At 48.1% G+C, this 21,728-nt stretch overlaps 1 protein-coding gene across 2 annotated transcripts in view; it reads left to right on the forward strand.

The window, feature by feature from the left end:
• Window positions 1–21,728, forward strand: part of VAV1 (vav guanine nucleotide exchange factor 1) — a 47,864-nt gene that overhangs the window by 19,150 nt on the left and 6,986 nt on the right. For both annotated transcript variants that reach the window (XM_032883774.1, XM_032883775.1), the window contains exons 2-22: window positions 4,743–4,859; window positions 5,358–5,416; window positions 5,535–5,603; window positions 5,880–5,988; window positions 6,084–6,179; window positions 7,150–7,218; window positions 7,389–7,492; window positions 8,067–8,166; window positions 8,838–8,933; window positions 9,130–9,198; window positions 9,459–9,545; window positions 9,648–9,733; window positions 10,073–10,205; window positions 10,536–10,645; window positions 11,292–11,393; window positions 11,627–11,724; window positions 11,812–11,834; window positions 11,985–12,030; window positions 14,710–14,846; window positions 15,182–15,247; window positions 18,697–18,728. In XM_032883774.1, coding sequence (XP_032739665.1) covers window positions 4,743–4,859; window positions 5,358–5,416; window positions 5,535–5,603; window positions 5,880–5,988; window positions 6,084–6,179; window positions 7,150–7,218; window positions 7,389–7,492; window positions 8,067–8,166; window positions 8,838–8,933; window positions 9,130–9,198; window positions 9,459–9,545; window positions 9,648–9,733; window positions 10,073–10,205; window positions 10,536–10,645; window positions 11,292–11,393; window positions 11,627–11,724; window positions 11,812–11,834; window positions 11,985–12,030; window positions 14,710–14,846; window positions 15,182–15,247; window positions 18,697–18,728 — 1,808 coding nt within the window. The remainder of the gene's footprint in view (window positions 1–4,742; window positions 4,860–5,357; window positions 5,417–5,534; window positions 5,604–5,879; window positions 5,989–6,083; window positions 6,180–7,149; window positions 7,219–7,388; window positions 7,493–8,066; window positions 8,167–8,837; window positions 8,934–9,129; window positions 9,199–9,458; window positions 9,546–9,647; window positions 9,734–10,072; window positions 10,206–10,535; window positions 10,646–11,291; window positions 11,394–11,626; window positions 11,725–11,811; window positions 11,835–11,984; window positions 12,031–14,709; window positions 14,847–15,181; window positions 15,248–18,696; window positions 18,729–21,728) is intronic.

The raw sequence follows: 21,728 nt of genomic DNA on the forward strand, positions 1-21,728 counted from the left end.
TCAGTTAGAGAAGTAATTACAAATAGGGCAGAAGTTTTGGGATCTGTGGGCCACTGGGGACCATCTTGGAGGCTAACTGCTATAATTACATTGTTTTAATTACAGTAGATTTATGATAAGTCTTGATGAGAGTATTCCCAGTTAACTTTCCCTCTACAGAATTGTCTTGGCTATTTGCGGTTCTGTGCTCTCGCATATAAACTTTAGGATTCATGTGCCAAGTTCAATAAAAAACCATTTGGAGATTTTAATTGAAATTGTATTAGATCCATAGCTCAGTTTGGGAGACGGCTGAAAATTTTAATATACTAAGTCTTTCTAGGAAAGAATTAGGACATATTTCACTTTTTTTTTTGGATCTTCTTTCATATTTTTCAATAAAATTTTATAATTTTTCATAAAAGATTTTCACTTCTTTTTGTTAGATTTGGTACAATCACTAGCTTTTTTGTATGTTTGTTTTCCTTTTTTTTAAGGCTATGGTAAGTGGTATCCTTTTAAAATTGAAGTCCAAATTTTCATGCAGTGAAATGCTTAGTTCTTCAGTTTACTGCTCAATCAGTTCTAGCAGCTGTACACACTTGTGCAACCCACACCCTTATCAAGACACAGAACATTTCCATCACTTGTGGCCTTTCTGAGTCAATCTCCACCACCCTCCCCACCCCAGAAGCAACCACTGATCTGATTTCTATCACCATAGGTTAGTTTTGCTTATTCTAGGATTTCATAAATGTTATCTTTTTAAGAAAATAACATTTTCTGATTGATTGTTGCTAATGCACCAACACACGGTAAACTTCATATATTGATTGTGAATTCACTCACATTGTGAAGTTACTGTATTGATTTGGGTTATTTATCTGTATATTCTTTTGGGCTCTCTGTGTTCACAATGGTATCTTCTGCAGATGCCCAATTTCTTCCTCCTTCTTTCCCTTCTCTTCCCTTCTCCCCCCCTTCCCTCCCTCCCTTCCTCCCTTCCTTCCTTTCCTTGTTTTACCTTGTGGTGCAGGCTAAGATCTTCAACACACTGTTGTCTGGAAATGGTAGTGGGGACACCTTACCTTAGTTCTGATTTCAAATGCCAGGGGATCTTTTCAACACTTCCCCATTAAATATAATGTTCTGCTTTTTTATTTAAAACAAAGGTTTAAGAATTTTTTGGCAGATTCTCTCTTTATCAGGTTACAGAAATTCCTTTCCACTCTTACTTTGCCCAGACTCTTTTTTTTCCTTTCTCTTTCTTTCTCTCTCTCTTTTTAAAAGATTTTATTTACTTGAGATAGAGAGAGTGAGAGATAAGAGTGTGCACAAGCTGGAGGTGGAGGGAGTGGCAGAGGGAGAGGGAGAAGCAGGCTCTCCACTGAGCAAGGAGCCTAACAGGGGGCTGGATCCCATGACCCTGGGATAATGACCTGAGCCAAAGGCAGACGCTTAACCAACCGAGCCACCCAGGTGGATCTTTCTTTCTTTATCACAAATGGATTGTTGAATTGCCACTCTATGGCAATGGAGTTGCCATATGGAGATGCTATGAACCTCTAACTCTTACTAGTTTCTTTTCAACAGTGAGAGAACAAAACTCCGGCAGGCAATAGAATCCATCTGAAATTTACTAACACTGTTTAAATCATATTTACTTTACATTGTGTTCTTTTTATAGCAAATGATCCCAGTTTTCTTTTGATAGAAGGATGTAAAGTTATTTTCTTAAATACACTTATTTAAGTTAAAGTCTATTTATTTTATTTTATTTTTATTTATTTTTTAAAGATATTTATTTATTTGACAGAGAGAGACACACAGTGAGAGAGGGAACACAAGAAGGGGGAGTGGGAGAGGGAGAAGCAGGCTCCCTGCTGGCAGGGAGCCTGATGCCGGGCTTAATCCCAGGACTCTGACCTGAGCCGAAGGCAGACGATTTTAACAACTGAGCCACACAGGCACCCCTATCTTATTTTATTTTTTAAAATATTTAATTTATTTATTTGACACAGAGAGAGAGAAAAAGCAAGAGAGCACAAGCAGGGGGAATGACAGAGGGAGAGGGAGAAACAGATTCCCTGCTAAGGGCTCGATCCAGGACCCTGGGAAGCTGGACAGATGCTTAACCTACTGAGCCACCCAGGCGTCCCTACGTTAAAGTTTATTTAAAGTTCATGTTGCATAGATAGTGGGGTAGGTATACTGTGGATGCGGCAATAACTGAGAAGAAGACACAGTCTGAAGATGGAAGTGTGAGATCCATGGGTACAATGAAATCTGTATATTGACACGATTCATATATGTTCCTACAGCATAGTGCTTGCGGTCATGCTGCCTGGGTTGCATCCTGGCTGACTGTCCTTGCCTCAGTTTCCTTATCTGTAAAATGAGGATATACTAGTACTTGCAGGATTCCATTACACACACACACACACACACACACACACACGTGCACGCATGGGGGTGATGGGGAGAGAATATGAATGGGGGAGGAAGGGATTTGGGGGGAAGAGGGGAGAAAGAGAAAGTCAAACTCATAGAAGCAGAGAGTAGAAGCTTAACAGGTGCTGAAGGGATGAGGAAAATGGGGAGATGTTGATCCAAGGGTACAAAATTGTAGTTAGGTAGTATGAATCTGTCTAGGGCTCTAAAGTGCAGGCGTGATGTAGTTGTCCTAAATAATGCTGTACTGAGGGGCGCCTGGGTGGCTCAGCCGGTTGAGCATCTGACTCTTGATTTTAGCTCAGGTCATGATCTCAGGGTCTTGAAATCCAGCCCTGCATCAGGCTCAGCGCTGAGTGTGGAGTCTGCTTACGATCCTCTCTCTCCCTCTCCCTCTACCCGCCTCACCCCACTCCCTCTCCCATGTGCACATGCACACACTCTATCTCTCCTCTCTCTCTCTCTCTCTCTCTCTCTCAAAAAAACATACTGAATTGCACACTGGAAATATGCTAAGAGAGTAGATTTCAGCTATGCTCATCACACACAAAAATGGTGACTGTGTAAGGAGATGCTATGTTAATTAGCTGGACTGTAGTAATCATTGCATTATGAATATTCATATCAAATAATCACATGGTATGCCTTAAATATACACTGTATTTTACACATATATACGTTAAATATATAGAGTGCTGGGAATTGGGCCCCTGGCAGGTGCTCGTGCAAGGCCATGAGATAAAACTGTGGTCAAGAAAGGTTGGTTAGGGTTTTGTAGGTTCTAGGGAACTTAGAGAGTGCTGAGCCCACTGGGACGTTTGGGTGAACTGATACCAGGCAAATGTGAGGGTTTCCTTATAGCAGGACCAAATACCCCAAACCAGAGTGGCATCCTGGGTGTCTGACCACTGCATCAGTCAGTATCTTCTGGTTTTAAGTCACTACAGCCCAACCCAAACTGATTTAAACAGGAAAGGAATGCGTCGGTTCATGAAATTGAAAAGTTCAGACATCTTTCTTCTGCATGGAACCGTAGACTGCGTGACCTTTTGTGCCTGGCTTCTGTCACTGAGCACCACGTTTTTGAGGGTTATCTACTTTGTAGCATGTATCAATACTTCACTCCTTTCTATGGGCCAATAATATTCCATTTTATAGATATGCCTTACTTTGTTGGTCTATTGATCAGTTATAGACCTAGGTAAAGTCACAGAGACAGAAAGCAGACAGTGGTTACCAGGGAGAAGGAAGAGATAGGGGATGGCAGGTGACTGCCTAATGGGGACAGGATTTACTTTTGGGCTGAGAAAAAAGTCTTGGAACTAGATGAGGTGCTCATTGCATGACATTGTGAGTGTGTCAAATGTCACTGAAGTGTACACTTTATTTATTTTTAAAGATTTTGTTTATTTGACAGAGAGAGATCACAAGCAGGCAGAGAGGCAGGCAGAGGGAGTGGGGGAAGTAGGCTCCCTGCTGAACAGAGAGCCTGACATGGGGCTTGATCCTAGGACCCTGAGAACATGACCTGAGCTGAAGGCAGAGGCTTAACCCACTGAGCCACCCAGGTGCCCCATAAAGTGTACACTTTAAAGTGGTTCATGGTTAGATTTTTTTATTGCTGTAAAAGATACACAATATTTATTATTACATATACATACATAAGACATATATATTTGATAATTATAAATACAAATTTTTATATTTGAATACTATATAAATAAATAGAACATTTATTATTTTAACCATTTGTAAGTGTACAGTTTAGTGGCATTAAGTCTGCTCACAATGTTGTCTACCCATTACTACTACATCCCAAACTGTTCCTCTTCCCCAACAGAAACTGTGTCCCCATGAAACACTGACTCCCCACCCCCGCCTCCAACCCCTGACTCCCACCATCTACTTTCTGTCTCTGTGAATTTGCCTGCTCTAGGGACCTCATGGAATCCTACAATAATTGTCCTTCTGTTTCTGGCTTATTTCACTGAGCAGAACGTTTTCAAGGTTCATTCATGCTGTAGCATAAATCAAAAGTTCATTCCTTTTTCTGGCTGAGTAATATTCCATTATATGTATATACCACATTTTGTTTTCAGTTAATGGTTAACTTTATGTTGTATGAATTTCATCTCAATAAACAAGGATTCAAGGGTAGAGTCAGCTCCAGGTACAGCTTGATCTTTATCAGAAGAGAGATGTAGCTTACTTTTTCCCCTTCTGTGCCAGTCCCCAAGTCAGACTGCCCAGAGTTCAGCTTCTCCCCTGTCCTGTTATGTTTCCTACACCCCCACTTCTGTCTCTTTTCACAGTTCCTGTGCCTTAAGAACATCCGAACATTCTTGTCTACCTGCTGTGAGAAGTTTGGCCTCAAGCGAAGTGAACTCTTTGAGGCTTTTGACCTCTTCGATGTGCAGGATTTTGGGAAGGTAAGCTGGGGGCTGAACTGCTCATGAACTGGGGGCTGGGCACGTAGAGCTGAGAGATTGGATTTTAGTCCATTTCCATCGGGAAAGCTAAGTGCTGTCGGAGAGAAGAACAGGTAAGTCAGATGAGGCAACACACCAGGTACAAGGAGCATGGGACCTGTGCAGCTGGGTTCCAGTCCCTGCTTTGCTACTTGTTGTGTGACCTCAGATTTGTGACCATGCCTCTCTGGTCCCTCCTTTCTAACACAAGAATGATATCATCCTATGCTTTCTGAGTGGTTATAAGGATTGCATAGAAGAAGACAATCAAGTGGTGGGTGCTTAGTTAAGGGAACCTTGACCTACTACATGGAGAAGTGAAGGTGGAGAAAATCCTGAATTAGGCTCTTAGGGGTATGGATCTAACCATAATATCTAGCCTCAGATGTTGGAGTCAGGCTATGTTCTGGCATGTGGGTGGGTAAGGGGCTTACTGAGCAACCGTGGCCCTTGTCACAGGTCATCTACACCCTGTCTGCTCTGTCCTGGACCCCAATTGCCCAGAATAAGGGGATCATGTGAGTAACCATTTGAGCCGGCGTCCTTGGGTTGATCTGGCCCTAGTCCTTCCCTCCTGGAAGTGCCCCTCCCACCCGGCCCCCAAGCCTCTGGCTCATACCATTGTGGCTCCCCCAGGCCCTTCCCCACTGAGGAGGACAGTGTGGGTGATGAAGACATCTACAGTGGCCTGTCTGACCAGATCGAGTGAGTGTCTGGGACCACCACCCTGCCCTGGGGGTGTGAGGGGACTCGGGCTGCCCTAGGGGGCCTGAGGGGACAAGGCCCTGCCCTAGCGGGTTTGAAGGGACATGGTCCTGCCCTAAGGGGTCTGAGGGGACATGGCCCTGCCCTGGGAGGTGAGGTCTGAGAGTTCATGGCTCTGCCCTGTGATCTGAGGGGACACAAGTTTGATTTGGGTGGGACCTGAGGGGTCCCTGGCCTGGGAGCTCCGGGGGCCCTGGCTGACTCCACACCCCTCAGCGACACGGTGGAGGAGGATGAGGACCTGTACGACTGCGTGGAGAACGAGGAGGCGGAGGGCGATGAGATCTATGAAGACCTCATGCGCACGGAGCCCATGCCCATGCCGGTGCGTGGGGCTGAGTGCCGCGTCTGGGCGGGCGCATGGCCGGGACCGTGGCAGCCCCGGGTCCCCTAACACTGACCTGTCCTCCTCATTCTCAGCCCAAGATGACAGAGTATGATAAGCGGTGCTGCTGCTTGCGGGAGATCCAGCAGACGGAGGAGAAGTACACAGACACACTAGGCTCTATCCAACAGGTGCGGTGCTCGGACCCAGCCCCTGGCAGGCGCATGCGCGGGAGCTGGGCGGGCGGGTGCGCATCCGTCGGTGCGGTGGCCTCTGGGCCGTGCATGAGAGGCCACCTGTGCCTCAAGCAGGCCTGGAGCTCTTCTCTGCCCCCGTTGCTTTCTGCTTCTTCATCTCTGCTTTTCTCTTTCATCCTGTCTCCTGCGTTGATCTGTCGCTCTTTCCTTCGGGGTCTCTCCTTCTTCCTGTGTTTGTCTTTCTTTCCCTATGTGTGTCCGTCCATTTATCTCTGTCTATACTGTTCCTATATCCTTGTCCTGTCCTCCTGTCTCGATTACGTCTCTCTGACCTTCTAGTCCCTTCCTTTTCAGCCATTGCTTTTTGAACAGTTTTATTGAGAGAACCTTAATATACCATACAGCTCACCCATTTATTGGGTACAATCCAGTGGCTTTTGGTTTATTCACAAGATTGTGCAACTGTCACCCTGTTTCGTTTTAGAACCGTTTCATCATCCCCTCAAAGAAAACCCATACCCTTTAGCCATCACCCCCTGAACCCCCATCCTTCCTCAGCCCCTGACAGCTGTTAATCTGCTTCCCGTCTCCATGCATGAGCCTGGTCTGGACGTGTCACTCACGTGGAGTCACACGCCGTGTGGGCTTCTCTGTCGGCTTCCCTCCCTGAGCGTCGTGAACTCAGGGTCCATCCCCGGGGCCGTGCGAGTCGGTGCCTCGCTCCTGTTCAGGGCCAATTTTCCCGGGCGTGGGTGGACCCACTCATCCGCCGATGGACATTTGGGGTGTTCCCACTTCCTGACTGTTATGAGGAAGTGCTGGGACAGGTGTTTCTGTGGCCATTCTCCAACAGTCTTTCTCTCCCAGTCTCTCTTTCTGACTCTGCCGCCTTGTCCCCGTCTCTCTGGGACTGGGTTGGAGGAAGAGGTCTCGGTCTCCCTCACCCTTCTCTCTCCTCCCACAGCACTTCATGAAACCCCTGCAGCGGTTCCTCAAACCCCAAGACATTGAGATCATCTTCATCAACATCGAGGTGAGCTGACCAGTTCCAAGTCCTCCTGGCCTCCATCCAGTGGGGACCGCTTTCTGGCCCCGCCAGTCTCTGGAGTGCGGGGGGTGGGAGTTGAGCGATGTAGGGCAGGGGCGTGACCCGTCTCCTGCTTGGCTTCCTGAGCCCCGGCCCTCACCCCTTTCTCCGAGTAGGACCTGCTTCGCGTGCACACTCACTTCTTAAAGGAGATGAAGGAAGCTCTGGCCGCCCCAGGTGCGCCCACTCTCTACCAGGTCTTCATCAAATACAAGGAGAGGTGAGACCCAGCTGGCCAGGCCGCACCCCTGGAAGTCACCCTGTCCTGCTCAGGCTGGGCATTTGAGAGAAGTTGCCCTCAGAGACTACTGGACAGGCAGGGCTCTTCCTTCTTTGCTCAATGGCAAGGGATTGCCCATCTCTGGTCCAGTCCCCCACTCTGCCTCTTTGGGGCTGTGTGGTATTGGAAAATCACTTAACCTCTCTGTGCTTCTGCTGCCACATCTATTAAAGTCAGTGTGGTACAGGAACATACCTCCTAGGGTGTGGTGAGGTTTAAAAAATTGTGGCCCAAAGTGCTTCACACAGGGCCTGGCACACAGTAGGTGCTCTGTAAGTGTTGGTTAAATGAACGTTGGAGAGCCAATATACCAAGCGCTAAGAGCTTCTTCTGCGTCATCTCATTCAGTGTTACTATAGCTCCTTGTGGGAGGTGCCACTGTTATTCCGTTTTACAGATGGGGAGACCGAGGCTCAGCATCACCCGTCTGGGAAGAGGTGGGGCCTGGACTGCCACCCAGATCTGCCTGACCGTGGTGCTGGCTACCCATAGCGGCCCCCTGTCCTTCCCTCAGGTTCCTCGTCTACGGCCGCTACTGCAGCCAGGTGGAGTCAGCCAGCAAGCACCTGGACCGTGTGGCCGCTGCCCGGGAGGATGTACAGATGAAGCTGGAGGTGGGGGCCTGGACCACATCTGGGGGACTCTCTTACTCCTTCCCATGGCCCCAGGGGTGCCCAGGAGGAGACGGAGTGGGTGGTGCCACTTTTTGCAGCAGCCCAGCCAGGGACCTGCCCTCCGAGGGTTTGGGGAGTGAGGTACTGACCAGCCGAGTGGGAGGGATGGAGCAGGAGGAGGCAGGTGGGAGCACTGAGCCCTGACCGCAGCTGAACCCCAGCTCTGGACTCAGTGCTGACACCAAGCTGAGGTCCTGACCCTGAACTGAACTCTGAGTCCAAACTGATCCCCAGCCCAGCGTGGGCTGAGCCCCAGCCTTGGCTGTGCCCCAAGTCCGGGCTGAGCTTCAGCTTCACACCAAGCCCCCACCCTGGGCTGATACCACCCTGGCCCAGTGTGTCTCGCGGAAGCCCGGACAGGGCAGAGATGATGAGCAGTCCCCTGTGTGTGCGGTATGTCCGGCCTCGTGGAGGCCCTGCCCACCTGTGTCTCCCCCTTGCCAGCCCCACTCAGTTCATGGAATCTGGGGCTTCTGCCCCAGGCAGGATTTGCCAGCCTTCCAGGAAATTCTTCCTTTTATTTCCTTGGGGGAGACATGATGCTTCATGTTCTAGAAAAATCCATACCTGTCTCCCCCTCATCTTGCTCATCTCTTTCTCTGGCCCCCCAGGAATGTTCTCAGCGAGCAAACAACGGGAGGTTCACCTTGCGGGACCTGCTGATGGTGCCCATGCAGCGGGTCCTCAAGTACCACCTCCTTCTCCAGGTGCGTGAGAGGGGCGGGGCAAGGGCGTGGCTTCCGTACCCCTCTGTGTCCTAGGAGTGGGGTGCAGCGGGGCTTCCAGGGGCCAGGCTCTAGGACCCTCTGGGAGGAAGGAGGAAGCTCGCAGGCCAGGCCTGCCTGGAGGGCCCTGACAGGAGAGGGCAGGCCCAGGTGATGCCTGTCTCTGTGGGCCACGCAGGAGCTGGTCAAACACACGCAGGATGCGGTGGAGAAGGAGAGCCTGCGGCTGGCCTTGGATGCCATGAGGGTAAGTGGTCACACACACGCACACGTGCATTCAAGGTAGTGCAGCCCAGGCACATGGTCCCACCCAAGGGCAGCCCCTCCTCTCACCAAGAGTGACACACCTCTGCGACCAGTGAGTGATTCTCAGAACCCCCGCTGGGGACAGGACATGCTGAGGACACCGTCTCTATACCTCCTGCCAGCCCCTGGTGGGAGCTCACCCCTCTCCCCGGCCAGGTAGGGGATTGCGTGGGGGTAGCCTCCTACCTGTCCCACCCCCAGGACCTGGCCCAGTGTGTGAATGAGGTCAAGCGGGACAACGAGACGCTGCGGCAGATCACCAACTTCCAGCTGTCCATCGAGAACCTGGTGAGGGGGTGGGGCAGGGAGAGACAGGCGTGTGGCCATATGGGGAGAGCATTTGGTGTCCTCCTTGGTGGCCCCTTGCCAGACCCCCTTCCTGCCGCATAGGACCAGTCTCTGGCGCACTATGGCCGGCCCAAGATCGATGGCGAGCTCAAGATCACCTCCGTGGAGCGGCGCTCCAAGATGGACAGGTGGGTGGAGCCAATAGATAGAGGGTAGAATCTGAGCAGGGGTGGGGCCAGATTTCTAGTTATACCGGGGGGTGGAGCCTGGGTGGACAGGCCGGGAGGACCAGCATGGATGTGTGGGTGGAGCCAAGACTGACAGGTGCTGGGATCAGTACCCATCGTGGGGGTGAGATCAGGATGGACAGGCAGGAGGGCACTGCCAATTTGGCCACAGGGGAGGCGGAGGGCAGGAATCCTAGATGGACAGCAGGGGTGGCCAGGAAGGTGGAGGAGATCAGGCAGGGGGCCTGTGGGGACTGCTGTCGGGAGCCGGACAGGGGTACCTGACCCAGCTGCTCGCAGGTACGCCTTCCTGCTGGACAAAGCTCTGCTCATCTGCAAGCGCCGAGGGGACTCCTACGACCTCAAGGACTTTGTGAACCTACATAGCTTCCAGGTTCGAGATGATTCCTCCGGAGATCGAGAAAACAAGAAGGTAGGCTCTGAGGCCAGAACTGGGCTCCCCAGTGCTGGGAAGCCCCCGTGCAGCTCAGGGCTTTCCCCTTGACCTTTAGAATGCCCGCGTGTGTGTGTCCGTATGTGACCTGAGTGTGTATATGCCTGTGCGTGCGTGTGATTTTAGAGTTATGGATGTGTATTTGGTTCTCTTCGGTAGACCATTACAAGGGAACCCACGCCGGGTTCTCCTGGAGGCAGAGGCTGTTCTGGCCTGACCCTGTTCTCCACAGGGGGTAGGGGAAGAGAGGGTGTGTGGTCCACTCTCTGCAGAGTGGATGCCCTCATTCTGAACCCTGCTTCCTTGCAGTGGACTCACATGTTCCTCCTGATTGAGGACCAAGGGGCCCAGGGCTATGAGCTGTTCTTCAAGACACGAGAACTAAAGAAGAAGTGGATGGAGCAGTTCGAGATGGCCATGTGAGACCCCCGCCTCCTCTGGCCTGTCTGCATACGGGCAGGGGCTGAGAGGCAATTCTGTGCTCCATTCTGCAGGGCCCCTCTGAACCTCAGTTTCCTCATCTGGGAAATAGGAGGGATAGGCTTTTGATGCTGCCAGCATTTTCAGAATGCCATGGGTCTGTGTGAGCTCCTGCCGCCAGGCTGGACCCCTCTTCTTCCTCCTCCTTTTTCTTTCTCTTCTTGAGGTGAAATTCATGTAACAAAAATTGAGCTATTTAGAAGTGTGTGTTTGGGTGGCATGTAGTACATCACAGCGTTGTGCAGTCATCATCTCTGTCTAGCTCCAGAGCATTTCCATCCTCTCAGAAGGTAACCCTGCAGCCAGGAAGCAGTCACTCCCCATCCCCCTCCCTGCTCCCAGCCCCTGGCAACCACCAGTTTGGCTAGGTCTCCACCCCTGTTCCTAGCAGCACTACTCACAATGGCCAAAAGGTGGCGACAACCCAAATGCCCATCAGTGCTCGGAGGGAGAGGAACGATGGGATTGATGCAGCATATCCAATATGGCAGCTCTGATGCATTCAAGCGACAGCACGCATCCCTACTTCATTCCCTTGTGCGGCTGAATACTGTTCCATCACATGGAATTCTCTCCCCTCTCCAGCTCCAACATCTACCCTGAGAACGCTACGGCCAACGGGCATGACTTCCAGATGTTTTCCTTTGAGGAGACCACGTCGTGCAAGGCTTGCCAGATGCTGCTGAGGTGGGCATCTGCGAGGATGGCCCTGGGGCCTGGGCTTGGGCAGCTCTTCCTCCTTAGAGGGGCGCCTCCAGCCATCTGTTCCCCGAGTTGCGAGGTGGGAGGCTCTTCCTTTGAGTTTCAGCTCCGTCATCTCTCTCCTGCCTTAAAGAGAACCCAAGGGGACCCTTGGCAAAATGATGGCCTGTGTCTGTTCAACATCACTGACTTTCCTTTCTCTTGCTTTGGTGTCCCAGAGGCACCTTCTATCAGGGGTACCGGTGTCATCGGTGCCGGGCACCTGCACATAAGGAATGTCTGGGAAGGGTCCCTCCGTGTGGCCGACATGGGCAAGGTACCACTGGGCGAGAGAGGGTGGGAGGTAGGCTTGGCTCTGTGTGGGCTATTTCCCATCCTCACGATTTCTTTTTCCATCCCATAGATCTTTCAGGAACTATGAAGAAGGTAAGACCCCCATGCTCCTTTCTCTGCATGGCAAATCATGGGGATTAAGGAGGGGTGGGCAGGACCCTTTGCTGGGTGCTCACATAGGCGCTGAGGAGGCCCCAGGCTGGGCCCAGTAGCCACACTTGCTTTCTTGGTCTCTCCCTCCAGGATAAGCCACATCGCCGGGCTCAGGACAAGAAAAGGAATGAGCTGGGTGAGTCTGGGGCGGAGGCGGGGGGCGAGATGTGCAGTGTGGAGCAGGAGGAAATCCAGTCCTTGCCTCAGATCTCACAATTATATTATTGACAACATAAGGTCCTGTTTATAAAGCTGGGATCCCATTTGTTCCACTCCTAGAAACCTGAAAGGAATTTAAAAATAACCAACTCAAATTCTTTACTTGCTTTGCTCAAGCACTAGGAAGAGAATGCATAGGGTAGTAACAGTCCTTACTAAGATGCTCTCTCTCTTACTACCCAGTTCTCTTATCCACTGTCTCCTTTTGCATGTTCTCTCCCAGGCTCCTTCTCTAGCCTTAGTCAGTAGGCACTCCTCCAACTGTTCTCTCCTTTCCTCTTGACTCCATGCCACGGAATCTTACTATGATATGTGGTTTCAGCAAAATGCCCTCCACCTGGAAGACCGGGAAGTGAAGGACATGGGTTATTTTTAGCCCAGCGGCAGGGGGTGGGGGGTGGGTGGGGAGAGGCTGCGGAGAGGCTGGACTCATTCCTAAGTTAATGAATTTTGTGGAATCACAGCAGGGATGGCTGACTTGTGTTTAGTATCTACTGTATGCATCATCTGGGGCAAAGGATGGCTGGAACACCTGTGCTTCCTGTCCCCCACGCACCGGAAGCTCTCAGACTTTCGTGAAGACATGACATTGTGATGGGGGAAGTCAAGGGTTTTCTGAAGCATGAAACTGAGGGACCTGACAAATCTGAGGCTTCAGGGAAGGCTTCTCGGAGGAGAAGGCATTTAGGTGGACATTCGATGGATGAGGAGGAGTTAGGCAGGTGAGGAGGAGGGCAGGGGTGTTCCAGGCAGAGGGAACAGCATGTGCAAAGGCTAAGAGGCAGGGTGTGCATGTGTCCAGCCGTCATTAAACACATGAGGACAGTTTGGTGTGGCTAGTGGAAGTAAACCCTTTGCTCATAGTCATACAGAGTCAATGTTAAGACCCAGATTTCATATCTACCTATCCCTATCTACCTATATTCATATATAGATATCACCATATAAAGGTCTATAGATATCTATAATCTAGATCAATAGGTAGATATAGATATGCCAGGTTTATCTGAAATAGTAAAAAATTAGAAACAAATGATCTCAACAGGAGGGATGTATATATCATTGTGTATCTATATTGCATCATCAGTTTTATTCAAAAATAAATACCAGCTTTATTTGTTTTTTAAAAAGATCTATGTATTTATTTGTGAGAGAGAGAGAGAGAGTGGGAGAGAGAGAGAGAGAGAGAGAGACCAAGCACAAGCAGGGGGAGAGCAGGCTGACAGAGAAGCAGGCTCCCCGCTGAGCAAGGAGCCCGATGTGGAACTCCATCCCAGGCCCCTGGGATCATGACTTAAGCCAAAGGCAGATGCTTCACTGACTGAGCCACCCAGGTGTCCCTTCACTTGTTTTTTTTTTTTTTTTTTGGTTTTTTTTCTTTTAAGATTTTAGTTATTTATTTGAGAGAGAGAGAGAGAGACATAGAGCACAGGGGGAAACAGGCTTCCTGCTGAGCAGGCAGCCCGATGGATCTTAGGACCCTGAGATCATGATCTGAGTTGAAGGCAGACACATAACTGACTGAGCCGCCCAGGGGCCCTAACTTTATTTGTTAAAAACTAGAAATGACCCAAATGTCCTCAATGAGGGAAATACATATAAGCATCTGTGTATTTATTATATATAAATATATATATTTAGGCATATCATAGATATAGGTTAATATGCATATTTATACATAATGTATATGCATATATTATATGTAACATATTATATATAATATATATTATATATTACATATATACACACATACTTTTTATTAAGATAGAAAATACATCCTGTAAGATTTATAATGTGAACACATCTTAACTAAATGGCTCCGCGAATTTCTACCCCTGTAACTGCCCCGCAGATCGAGGTATGGAACATGTCACTGAATTCTAGAAATACACGGTCCAATACAAACTGAAACTAGTTTAAATAACCCAAAACCCCTGTACTCAGCCACACTGGCCACAGTACCTGTGCTCCATAGCCACCTCTGGCTAATGACCGCCCTACTGGACAGCACAGACTTTTGAACATCTCCACCACACAGAAGGTTTTCCTAAACAGTGCTGCTGGTCCATTCCCATCTGACTCTCATCACCATAGATGAGTTTTGCCTTTCTTTGAACTTCACAAAAATGAAATCATGTGGTATGTCCTCTTCCTGCTTCTGGCTTCTTTGATCAGCATCATGTTGGTGAGACTCACACCTTGTTCATTGCTGCGTAGTATTCCATTGTACAATTATATTGTACTTGGCATATCCATTTTATTGAGGACATTGGGTTGTTGCCAGTTTTTGGTTTTGTGAAGAAAGCTCATCTAGGATTTTGGTGGACATGAGTGTTCACTTCTCTTGGTCATGTACACCTGAGTGGAATTGTCGGGTCACAAGATAGACACCTATTTAGCTTTGGGAGATAAGGACAGGCAGTTTCCTCAGGTGGACTCTCACCAGCAATGTAGGAGAGTTCCAGGTGCTCCATATCTTCACCACCATTTGGTGCTGTCAGTCCCTACTTTTTGCCATTCCGGTGGGCTGTGAGACCCAGTTTTGAACATCTATGACCACCAATCACACCGAGCCACCACCTTCCCTCCCCTCCAGGCCTGCCGAAGATGGAGGTGTGTCAGGAGTACTATGGGCTTCCTCCACCCCCTGGAGCCTTTGGACCTTTTCTACGGCTCAGCCCTGGAGACATCGTGGAGCTTACCAAGGCTGAGGCTGAACAGAACTGGTGGGAGGTACAGGCTGGGCTGTGGGAATGTTGGAGAAGGACTGGAGTGTGGCATCATGGGCATAGGCAGTTCCTAGAAGTGACTCTGGCAGGGGAGGCTGGTCTGGAGGCAGCCTCTGGGAAGGGTGGTAAACATGGGGATTTCTAGGGCTGGCCTGGCCCTTCTGAGCTGGCTGTCTTCCCAGGAAGTTGATAGTGGCTGACACTCTGTGGGTCATGGTCCTGAAGGCCACAGAGAGATAGATGGACAGACAGAGTGGCCACTAGGTAGAAGATCAGCACACACACATACACGCATGAATGCCTATAACCTCTCTGTGTCTTTCCCTCCTGGCTTTTTAGGGCAGGAATACGGCTACCAATGAAGTTGGCTGGTTTCCCTGTAACAGAGTCAAGCCCTATGTGCATGTGAGTGCCTCAAATCTGGACATAGTGAGGGCAAGGGGGTCCAGAGAAGGTCCCATGAGGGTGGGAAGCCTTGGGGTGACACCCCTGAGATAGGGAGGACTTGCCCATCATGGTAGGTCATTCCCAAGTCCGTGTTCTGCCCAACTTGCCTACTGAGCCCAGAGTGGGGGCCACACAGAGAATGATGACCAGTCCTTTCCCCCTTGATTCTTCTTGTATGAAGGTTCTCTCCCTCATAAAGGAGAAGGAACAGGAGCCAGAAGACTGGCCAGTCCCTCTTTCCTTCAGAGGCAGCGAATGTTGTCCCATCAGGTGCGGTGGCCACTCACACCTCCTGGCCACCTGCCCACAGTTTGCCCCACCTCTGTTCTTCCCCTGTCCTCTGCTCACCTGACCACCTCATTCTCTGATGACCTCAGATCTTTCCCACTCTCCCCAGACCTCCCTCCCTTATTGTAGTTGCCCTCTGCCTGCTTCACAGCCCCAATAGGAACCCGCAGAGGGGAAACTCTCCCCTGTTTTGTTGCTTTAATTTTGTATCATTCAGGCTTCCAGAAAGGTTGCTAGAATAATGCAAAGAACTCCAAATAGCCTTTTCCCAGATTCACCAGCTGTCAATATTTTGTCTCATTTGCTCTTTCATTCACTCTTTGTCTGCACATTTTATTTTAAAAATTCATATTATTTTTTTTCTTGAGACATTTAAAAGTAAGTTTACAGACATATTTTCCCTTCACCCTTAAATACATCCTAAGAACAAGAACCTTTTCTCACATATCCATAGCATGATTTTAACAAACAACCCTGATTTTGACAATTGATGTTGACATTAGACTATGATTTAATCTATAGTCCATATTTAAATTTTGACAAATTCCCCCAAAATTGTATTTTAGAGATTTTTTTTTTCTTTTCTGGCTGGGGCTTCCTGGTTTCTCTGTAATGGAGCTACATTATACATTTCCAATTCTATGGTTCTGTCCAAGTTTATTCGCAGATGTTCTACTATAAAGACTAGCTGTGTCCTAATCAACCAATCAACTTACTTATCAATTGTAATCTATGTATCTAATGATCATCTATGTATCTGTGTCTCTGTGTGTCTCTTAATCACTTATGTATCAATTTATGTATCAAGCTTCTATGTACCTGTGTAGCTGGGTGTGTGTCTATCTGCCCGTTGGTCAGGTATGTACATACGCATTTATCTCAGGAAATGCCCGTGGATTCTTACTTCAAAATTGTCCCAGCTTTGGCCAGTGGGAGCCCTTTCAGGCTGGCTCATCTGTTCTTTTGTTATGTCCCCATTGTTATCGGAGCTCTTCCTCATTTTCTGGCATAATACCAGACCTACCTTGAACTTTCCACGCCCCAGTCTTGGAATCCACCGTTTTCCCAAGGAGCCCTGGCCCTTTCAGTGGGACATGACATTCAGGAGCCAAGATCTGGGCATCTCTCCAGTTTCTGCCTTCAAATGTACTGCCTTCCTAAAGCTACACCCAGCTTAGCCTCCTCCTCTCCCATTACAATGAAGTCTCTGAGAAAAGAGAAAAAAATGACAATTCTCCTTTCTACTCAAGGATTCCATCCTCCTGGCACCACCTACCTTACGAGATAACTACTGTTATTTGTTTCCTGTGTGCCTCTCTGGTGTTTCTTAGTGCACAACCAAGTAGATACAAATACCGATTCTCATGTTCCCCATGATATATTCAGAAGATTTGATACTCATTATTTTGCTGCCCTCCCCTTTGCCCCTTGCCCCTTAATATATCTCAGGATCTTTTCATATTACTATATGTAGACCATTTTATTCTTTTTTTTTCCTTCAAAAAATTGAGGTGAAATTTGAAAAAACATAAAATTAGACATTTAAAATCCACACTTCAGTAATACTTAATGCATCTTGCAACCAATTCATTTACTTGAAATATCTAGAATAGGTACACCCACAGGGCCAGAAAGCAAATGGGAGATTTCCAGATATTAGAGGCTGGGGAGGAATAGGGACTGACCATTTAATGGGTGATATGTATGGGTTTTCTTTTGGGGTGATGTTTTGGAACTGGATAGATTTTCCTCATTCTTTTTTATTGTTACTATTTTTCAATTATGGTAAAACACACATAACAAAATTTACCATTTTAGCCATTTTGAGTGGTGCACTAGGAAGATTCACAGTTATACAACCATCACCACTGTCCATTTCCAGAACTCTTTTCATCGTGCAAAGCTGAGACTCTGTCCCCATGAAACATTAACACCCCACCCCTTCCCTCAGCCCCTGGTAGACGGTGGGAACCATCTGCTTTCTGTCTCTATGGCTTTGACTCCTCTCGGGACCTCAGATGAATGGTGTTGGTCCTTTTGAGAATGGCTTTTGCACTGAGCATAATGTTTTCAAGGTTCATCCATGTTATAGCAGGTGTTGGAATGTCCTTTTTTTTTTTAAAGATTTTATTTATTTATTTGACAGACAGAGATCACAAGTAGGCAGAGAGGCAAGCAGAGGGAGAGAAAGGGAAGCAGGCTCCCTGCTGAGCAGAGAGCCTGATGCGGGACTCATCCCAGGACACTGGAATCATGACCTGAGCTGAAGGCGGCGGCTTTAACCCACTGAGCCACCCAGGTGCCCTGGAATGTCCTTCTTTAAGGCTGAATAATAGTCCATTACCTGTTCATCTCTTGGTGGGCACATACCTTTTGGCCATCATGGATAATGTTGTTAGGAACATGGATGGGTAAATCTATCTCTCTTTGAATCCCTGTTTTTAATTCCCTTGGATAGATACCCAGAAGAGGAATCACTGGGTCATATCGTAATTCTATTTTTAGTTGTCAAGGAACTGCCATCTGTTTTCTCTAGCAGCTGTATCATTTTACATTTCTGCCAGTAACGCCATAAAATTTCCAGTTTCCCTATAACCTTGCCAACACTGTCTTCTGTTTTTGTTGTTTGTTTTGTGGTTTGGTTTTGTTTTGTTTTACGGTAACCCTCCGAATGTGGTGGAAGCAAGCACCTTTGTATTTATTCAGACCAGGAGTTGGGCTTTTCGTAAATAGACAGATAATGCAGGTTTTCATCTTTGCAATCAGAGGCTCTCCTTGTGACCTCTTACCACTGCCAGAGAAGTGCAAAAGCACGAGAGGGCATGACTGTGTTCTAGTAAACATTTGGGACTTTGGCATGTGAATTTCATCCCATCCCCACAGGCTAGGCAATGTTATTCTTCCTTTAATTTTTGTCAACCATTTAAAAACATAAAATCCATTCTTGGCATGAGGGTCATGCTAAAACAATTGGCTACTCAGTCTCTCAGTGAACCGCACAGTCCCCGGCACTCAGTAAGTGATGGTGGAATGAATGATAGTAGATGATAGTGAATAATGGAGTGCCTTGCGAACCTGGGCTCTCGATCCTAAATCCCAGTCTCTGTCTGTGTCCCCAGGGTCCCCCTCAAGACCTGTCTGTCCATCTCTGGTGAGTAGAACTACGTTTCCTATTTTCAACTCGAGGCCCCCTGGGGTCCCAGGTTGAGCATGAGAACCATGCTCCAACCCCTTGGTTACTCATTTTTTGAACTCTGGGTATTGACCGCCGGGTTGAACCCTGTGCCCAGGGCTGCTGAAGAGCGAGCTAGCAAAAGAGGGTCCCTGACTCTGGGAGATTAGGGTCTCACTGGAAGGAAAATGATAGTGGGGATGGGAATAACAGCTCCTCCCTCCTGCTTTTGAATATCTGTTGCAGGTAGAACAGTGAGGGTTAGAGGTTTACAGTGTTGCTTCTGTAGCCCACTGAACTGGCTGCAAATGCTGAGTCCCACATTTCCCAGCTGTGTGACCTTGGGCCAGTAATTCAACCTCTCTGGGTTTTAGCTCTCCTTTCTGGAAAATAGATTGATACCAACATCTACTTTATAGGGTTTCTATAAGGCTTTAATGAGCTATTACCTGTACAATTCTTAGTCCTGTGCCTGGCACACAGTAAGCCCTTTATTATCTATGATTAGATTAGATCTGTTCCTATTGTGGCCATCTCATTATGACTACATTTCATCCATTCTAAATGCACATTTTTTTTTCATGTTTGAACCACTCTGACATTGGAATGGCTCTTACAGTCAATGGAAGATCAGTCTTCTGCCTAATATTATGGGTAGGAGTTTTTATTTCATAATGGCCCATGAAAGAACAGTGCCCTTTACGGTTGCTGGCATCCTAGATGATGTCACATGGGACTGTTTCTACGAGCGCTGTGTCAGCACTTTTACGAGCACTTCAAATTCTCATAATAACCGTTTGCTTTTCTTCCTGCCTTTTGGCAAAGAAGGAAGAAACCGGGGCTTAGAGAGGGGAAGTGATTTGTTCAGTGTCACACAGTGAGGAAGTGATGAGACAGGATGGAACCCATCTGCCCCCACTCCAGAGCCAGAACTTGCTGCCCCTCAAGAGTCATATTAACACAAGGGGCATAATAACGCTCACATTTCCTGAGCTCTGACTGTGTGCCAGGTGCACGGGCTGCATTACTGCCAGTGGTCAGAAATGCTGCTCTGGGAGAAAAAATGCTGCTCTGGGGTGGGGGCAGTTTTAGCTTCCTCTTTTCAGAAAAGGAAATTAGGGCTCTGAGTGGCAAAATCAGTTCCTGAGGTCACAGAGCAACCAAGGGGCAGAATCAGGATTCAGACCCCATCTCTGTCCTCTCCTGCTGGGATGGGGTCACCACGCCTGGAGCTGGGTCACTCATTTCCGGTGCAAGATTTGAGGGGGTGTCAAAAACTCAGGGATCGAGCTCCATAATATTTCAACATGGCACTTCATATAATCAAAAGCAAGGCAAACGGGGGCGCCCGGCTGGCTCAGTCGCGAAGCGTGCAACTCGGGGTGGGGAGTTTAAACCTCCCATTGGGTAGAGAGCTTACATTAAAAAAAAAAAAAGGCAAGGCAAAAAAAATCCATGATAAGCAAAATATCAAAATTATAAATAAAGATGGGATCTGACAGGGCTGGGGGTAGAAAGAGGTGACACAGTGAACCCCCAAGCCCAGAGTGAGGTCTTGTCTTTATTTAAAGCCTTAACGTTTTGTTCCCCATGGGGTTTTTTGCATTATTTAAAAAAATTTTTAAATTTATTCATTTGAGAGAGATACAGAGACAGAGGCAGAGCATAAGTAGGGGGAGAGGCAGAGGGAGAGGGAGAAGCAGACTCCCCGCCCAGCTGGAGGCTTAACCCACTGAGCCACCCAGGCGCCCCGACTTTGCATTAATTTTTAAAACTGAGTTGAAATCCACATAACATACAATTAACCATTTAAAGTGGCATTTATATTCATATTTACATTTCTGTTACATATGTCCATGTATGTATCATACATAGTTTTATTTTACCTCAAATTAATAGATACAATTTATGTTGTATATTTACATTTGCAGCTAAGTGCATTCATGTGCCCCTTTACATATCGTCTATAATTACTTATGATCTATAATCGGTGCATATAGGTTACCTATTTACATTTATAATATAATACATTCAATATTCATATTCACATCATCCATAATTGTATATTCTCTGTAATTAGCATATATTGTTTATGTTATGTATCTATGTCTACAACATAAATGTATTTATATCCAGTGGCATTTGGTACATTCCCAGGGTTGTTTGGCCATCACCACTATAAGTCCAGAACATTCCATCCCCCCAAAGGAAAGCCCACCCCCGTTAGTGGTCACCTCTAGCTCCCCCAGCCCCTCGCACCCACCTCTGACCCCTTTCCGTCCATGGAAGAGCCTGTTCTGGGCGTGTCACACACATGGAACCACACCCCATGTGACCTTCTCTGTCTGGTTCCCTCCCTGAGTGTCGTGGGCTCAGAGTCCGTCCACGGGGCAATACGTGTGGGCACCTCACTCCCTTGACGGCCCCTTTGGATTTTTTTCAGAGGGAGAGTGTTGGCTCCCTCTTCACTGTACCTGGGGCTCGTGTCTCACTCTCCTCACCCAGTTTCTGTCCTGGTGGCCACAGAGAGGGGTGAACAGAAAATGTCCATCCAAGCATTGCCAAATTCCAGATTAAAGGTAAAAACCCCTGTTTTTCTACACTCACACTCTCAATCAAATGTGTGGGTTTTCCCCTACACCCAAATAATTTGGTAATTCTTCCCTCTCAGCTTGGGTGTCCTACAGTTCAGTCCACTTCTGACACTACCCACCTGGAGATGGCATCAGACCCCACAGGTTAGGGGTTGGTTCAGACCAGACTGTCTGCACATCAGGTGCCAATCTCAAGTCCAGCCTTCCAGGACTTCTCACTGACCTGCTGCAAAGTGTAGGCTCCCACAACCCCCTCCCTGGCTGGCACAAACTCCTAGAACTCAGGAAACCCATTTACTTAGATAAACAGTTTATTCTAAAAGGGCGTATCAGGGCACGAGAATTCCTGTCCCCTTCAAGGTCCTTCTAGCAGGACTAAGAATCC

Source organism: Lontra canadensis, unplaced genomic scaffold (assembly GCF_010015895.1).
Source record: "Lontra canadensis isolate GAN:19392208 unplaced genomic scaffold, GSC_riverotter_1.0 scaffold88, whole genome shotgun sequence".
NCBI lineage: Eukaryota > Metazoa > Chordata > Mammalia > Carnivora > Mustelidae > Lontra > Lontra canadensis.